The sequence below is a fragment of the Ammospiza caudacuta genome, chromosome 17 (genome assembly GCF_027887145.1).
Source record: "Ammospiza caudacuta isolate bAmmCau1 chromosome 17, bAmmCau1.pri, whole genome shotgun sequence".
Lineage (NCBI taxonomy): Eukaryota > Metazoa > Chordata > Aves > Passeriformes > Passerellidae > Ammospiza > Ammospiza caudacuta.
Window position 1 is genome coordinate 7,813,640 of NC_080609.1, and position 6,000 is coordinate 7,819,639.

At 35.4% G+C, this 6,000-nt stretch overlaps 1 protein-coding gene across 4 annotated transcripts in view; it reads left to right on the plus strand.

The window, feature by feature from the left end:
• PARN (poly(A)-specific ribonuclease) overlaps positions 1-4,307 on the plus strand; it is a 39,910-nt gene extending 35,603 nt beyond the window's left edge. For all 4 annotated transcript variants that reach the window (XM_058815736.1, XM_058815737.1, XM_058815738.1 and 1 more), the window contains 2 exons: positions 1,781-1,974; positions 3,529-4,307. In XM_058815736.1, coding sequence (XP_058671719.1) covers positions 1,781-1,974; positions 3,529-3,581 — 247 coding nt within the window. In that variant the 3' untranslated portion in view covers positions 3,582-4,307. The remainder of the gene's footprint in view (positions 1-1,780; positions 1,975-3,528) is intronic.
• The last annotated feature ends 1,693 nt before the right edge of the window (positions 4,308-6,000 follow it).

Genomic DNA, 6,000 nt, shown 5'->3' on the forward strand with positions numbered 1-6,000 from the left:
TTCTTTGGTATGCAGCTACATGTGCACTGAAGGTCAAGAATTTGTTTCTCTTTATTTGCAATAACTTCACAGGAGTCTTATGTTGGAAAAAATTAAATTCAGCCATAGGACCATTCAAGAAGGGATCTTCTTCCTACAGTGAGTGCAAGTTCCCTTCTGAGAGCCAAGTGCTGAAGAAATCCTGGGATCATAATTTATGGTTCCTGAGTTTTTTCTTCCTAATGTATTTTTCAGAATAGCTTTCCCAAAAGTAGAATTCTTACAAGCTTTTCTAAACTGTATTTAAAAAAAAAAGTAGTTTTTCATTTCCTAATGCTACTTCTTCCCTAGATTTTTTTTCTTTCCAGCCCTAGTTTTTGCCTGTTTTGCAATCCTGAAGTGTGTACATAGGATTAACAGTTCTATCCAGCTTTTTATTGGTGGTGGTTATGGTATGACTCAAAATGATGATTTGTAAGAAATCGTGCAAGAAGGCCTTCTGTGTGTGAATGTTTGGAGGAAAAAACAGCTATTCATCAAAGTAAATGGTGTTTGTGCTCCTAAAGTGGATATAAGAGCATGAGATGTAATCATATGTTTCATCTTTGTTTATTGCCTTTGGACATCCCAGACAGTCTCTGTTTTAAGTTGCAAAATGTTCAGCTGAAAAAATTCTATTTCAAAGCCAAAAGTATACTGCAAAATTTAACAGTTCTTCCTTTAGCTGAAACCTTACTGAAACACTGCAATTCACTGCTGTTGATTAAAAAGAAAAAAAATACCTTGTAAAGCTTTGTTTTATAACTTGGTATTAATATTTATTTAACTCACAGAATAGAACATGGCTTAGATGCATACAGCCATGTTGTGTAGTTCTAATTAAAAATAAAAGTTCATAAATCTAAAACTACCCTTTCTAAAATTGGTTGTTCTAAAAGCATTATATTAGACATTTAAGTAGCTGGTGTTTACATACATAGAAGTTCATAATGGGAACTGTTTTTTAATTAGCCCCTTTGCTACCTCATTCTGTTTTATACTCATGCTAATTTGATTTTAATATTGTCAGTTGTCTTTTAAGGAAATTTAACAATAGCATTGCAGTGGAACAAAAGCCTACACAAGGTTATTTCAGTGTGTGTGAATGGAGTGGAGCTCTGAGTTATCTTTATACTCTGTTAGTCAGACTTCATTCAAATGCTGCTAATGAAATGAGTGTGCAATTTCTTGTGCTCTTTATTTTACTGGTCCCATGAATAACAGGGCTCTGCACTTGAAAGCCAGATTTAAGTTTTATAGGTGGAGCTTGATGTTTTCCTCTACCTTTTATATATAAATGCTTTTAAAACTACCTGTAGTTCCAGCAGAGAGGTGAAGTGAGCATGTAGACTCCTTCAATTTCAAGATGTGGTTTTGAGGCTTCAGTTGTGCATGATTTGCTGTCTATTGACAGTGCTTTAAAGAGTTTGCATAACTATGAGAATAAAATGTAAAACTGTGCAGGGATAGAGAACTGATTTAATTACATTTCACATGAGTGATCTCATCAGAATAGCAGCTAAGTCTGAGACATCAGTAGTACAGAAATTAATACCTTGATCTACAGAAGATCAGATTAGATAGCAAATTTGAGGAATTTTATAGTTAGGCCAAATCTTTCAGATACTGCAATTTCATGGTACACCACTCAGGACAGTTTATTCTTCTACCTTCATAAGCATTTAATAGAAGTACAACAATGTGTACTTATGTACCTGTGTCTTCTTGACATTTTCACAATCATCTTTCTTCTGTCTCCCAGTTATACAGGTACCAGTACAGTGGGAAAGAGAAGCATGAGTCCTATTGAGGAAGAAACTGTTTCTGATGATATGGAAGAGGGAGAAGGCCAAGATCCAGAAAATGATCAGACAGACTCCTGTGCAGAGTCCCTTCCAGATGGCAAGAAGAGAGCCAAAAAGTTGAAAAAGATCAAGACAGAGCAAGTTCCAGCAGGTAAGTGCTGGAACCATGTTAATGCACATGGTTTTCTGTTCTGTTTGGAAATGTTCTAGGCCTGAACAGAACTGAAATTCTTTTCTTGAAAGTCATTGCTTCTAGCAGTAACTTACTCCATTACATTCAAAGTTCTTCTTGAAACTGAAGACTGCATCATATAAAAATGGTAAAAAAAATCAACAAACAAACCCAAAACAAGATCAAAAAGCAAAGAACTCAGCCCAAACCAAAAAACTCACAACCAATCAAAACCCAATCTGACACCAACCAAAGGAATCAGAATGTAGTTGACTCATTACTTTTGCTTACCTTTTCCTTAAAATAAAGCTTTTTCAATATTTTTTAATGTGACTTTGTAGATAAGGTTAGTCAATGTGTTTTGCATTGTAAGCAAAATTGAAGGCACTCTGTTTTGATGCATTATGTATGCATTAATACATTCAGTGTTTTGTGTTATATTTGTAACCATAACCTTTATTGGGCTTCATTTGGCTGAAGACTTTTCACCTAGGGCTGATGTGAAGGTGGGTGTTTTCAGATTTTAATACCTGTGTAATTTTTAGCCAAAATACTTTGAACTGAACATCTGACTAAATGCAGGCAGGTTACAATCAGATTATGATGTTTCACCTTGTAATTTTTGCTGTTTTGTGAGTTACTGCAGCTTGTGCAAAAAAAGTTAATAACTATCCTTAGATCACATGAATTTAAACATGAAAATATTTTAATTTTATTGATCTATTTCTTGTTGATTCTATTTCAATGTTTGTTAATAATTTCTTGCAGAAATTGGATTATAATAAAAATTAAATTGTATTTTAATTTGGTCCAGATGACCATACCATACTAGTCATCTGGAGCACTGCTTGCATTGAAGTATATTCAAATATTCATCATTAAAACTTTGTTTCAATAATTGCACTAGCAGCTTTTAACCAGAAAGTAGTATTGTATACCAGACATCCTTTCTCCTGACTTGGTAGAGTAAAATCTTTCTTAGCTGATTCAAAAGCTGTGCTTGGAAATTGTTTTCTTCTTTTTGTTCAGTAGGGCAGTTGGGGCCTGTAAGCATATGCTAAATGACAAGAGTGTCTGTAATTCTGAGTATAAAATTCAGGCTCTTATTTGGCCTTATGGGAGTATATGTTATTGGTATTAATGATTCATCTTTATTCTTCAGTTAATTTGGGATGGAAATATTCTTCACTGTCTTAACAGCCTAAATAAAAATAATGACGAGTACACTTGGGAAAATAGTATTTAACTTTATCATCCCAGTAATTGCAAAACCAAAATTACCTAATTACTAGGGTTAAAAATACATTATTTACCATTTATGTAAGAAACTTATAATTAACCTTTACTTTTTCCCCTTTTTTTTTAAAGTAGCTATTCATAAACAGTCTCTTGGTTCCTCTTTGTAAATATTGACTTGCCAGTAATGTATCTAGAGCCTCCCTCTATCGGAAAATATGTCTTAATATCCTCTGAAAGAACAACAGCAAAAAAAAAATCTTGATGTAATTTTTATTCCATGATTCTGTCTTCTAGGAAGCCTCACAAGTAGTTCCACTGGAATTTTTGAGGTCCCTGAAACATGGTAGGAAACAACTGCCTTAAAAAGTGGAATTGATTGAAAGCAGTTGAGAGAATACACCTCTTGGAAGCCATACTTTATTTAAATAAAGTGGTGTTAACAAAGCAGTATGTGTCCTGAAAATCAGTTTAATTATTTTAAACTGTTTCTTGAACAATCACTGTCAATTTTACTCGTGTGTACATCACCTAGTATATGAGTTGTTGTTGATCCTGTGAAATCCTTGCTGTTGTAACTGATGTTAGGTTTAAGAAGCAAGACTCAGTGTCCTTTGGTCACCTCCTTTGGCATGCTGGCTGTGAACTGTACAGGAACTGGCACTCTGTGATTTTGTGCTAGGCTGTTTCCTTTGCTTGGGGAGTTACCACAGCTCTCCTAATATTTAACTGTTTTCAGGCAGCTTCAGTATGCTGTCAGCATTCTGGAAACAGGTAGAACTGCAGTTTTACTTATTGCTTTCTACCTACTACTTTTTCTGGGAACATTTTTTGAATTTCTGTTCTCTACCCTCACCCCCAGTGCAGGTGGTATTCATCTAAATACCAGCATTACACATACCTACCCTTTCAAAAAACTGCAACTTAAAAGTTTCTCCAACATTAATTTCCTGGTGGGAGGTAGTTTTTCTTTGTTTTCACATCTGTTGTTCCCACTTTTAAATCCTGATTCTGTAAAAAATGTTTTTTGGTAAATGTGATAAACCTGCTAACTGCACCAGCCCTTTATTGTTTAAAAAAGGATCTGCATTGGTAGATTTCAGAAAATGTTTGATATTTAAATTTTTGTATCATGGAAATAAAACCAAAATATGTATTTCCATAACATGAAAATTAAAGACATTTTCTTAGGAACTGGTTTGGTTTTATTTATTAGCGTCTGAAATTGTTTGAGTGAGACCTTTTTTTTGTTTTCCTTCTTCCTAATATAACATATTTTTGTCATCCCGTGAGTAGCAGACCCTTTTGTTTCATGGACTATTTTCAAGATATTTGTGAAATGTAACCAAGAAAAGCAAGCCTATTGTCATAAGATTTAAATTGCTATGTGTTTCCCTTGGAGGGGTGAAAACAAAAGAATTCTACAAATCAGCAAATTCAGAACCATTCCTGTGGAAGAGTGGAATATTAAGAAGACTTCATTATATTATATTTACACTAGAGTGGGAACCACTGTCTGTTAAACATGAAATAACCTGTTTGAAGGTATGTCCAAATTTGTGGGTTTTTAAATAATTGTGAACTTGCATTGCAAAGAGGAAAAATAATTTCAAGATGTTAAATGTGAAATGTTGCATTTCTAACCTTAGAATGCTCCCAGAAGTACTATAATTAAATTAAAGTTTAATAGCAGCTCTATCATCACATTCTCACAGTAGAATGTGGGAAAGACTTATTAGTGGTGCAGGGGAAAAATAGTAACTGAACTCTTCTGCTCTCCAGAATCCAGAGACTTTTCTTCTCCAAGACTCACGACCTTGGAACTAAATACTTAAATCGCTTTCATCTTGAATATCCAAAGCAATTGTAAATTTAGTTCTCAGAATATGTGCAACAGCTAGTAACAGTCGAGTGGAGTTTTCATCTCTCCTTGAGGTGATTCAGGTAAATCACATGGTGCTCTATCCAAATGTTGGAGTGAGTTGTTAACTGTATATCCTAAAGAACTGGTTTAATATGATTTGGGACAGAGCTTGAGTCATGATGACAGAAGGGTGCAGAAGCATTTAAGGGGATTGTCAGTAGTACAGGTTAAGGGGCAAGGAGTTAGCTGCTCAAGAGACAGAGAGGGCAACAGTGTCACAGGGAATCCACCTGGAGTCTGTACCCTGAGGCTGTTTGGATCTTCTTTACTCTTGAACAGCAATGCTTACATACCTGCAGGGAAAATATAAGTCTTAATTGCATTACAATCCAATCCCTTAAAACTTGTTTCTTCAGAGTCGGCTACACTACAAAGGTTAACAGCTCTACCCACTATTTCTATACACCTCCTCTCAGGTGTCATTTTGAGAAGCTGGATGTTAATGATCTCTATCAGTTATTAATACTGCTTAAGAAAACAGGGTTCTTGCATGCCCTAGTCTTTGTGTGTGTTTGATTTTACCAGTTGACACTTGGGTAAGCTACTGAACTGTGCTGGCTGGGGCAGTAATATTTCTGACACTAAATGTGGCTGGGTGAGTGTCAGAGCTCAGCGCCGGTGGTGTCCTGAGCAGGGGCTGACGCCGCTCATCCTGCACCAGACCCCGCTGTTGTGTGGGGCTTGGTCCGCTTCCCTGTGCCTTAAATGAAATCATTAATTCTAGGAGGGAAAGAATGTAGCTTAAATTAGATCCACATTTATTTCATAATGTATGTTTAAAATACGTGCACAGAATTTGTTTTGGGAAAGCAAAGCTGTCATCACTAGTTGTGATGGCTCTGGGG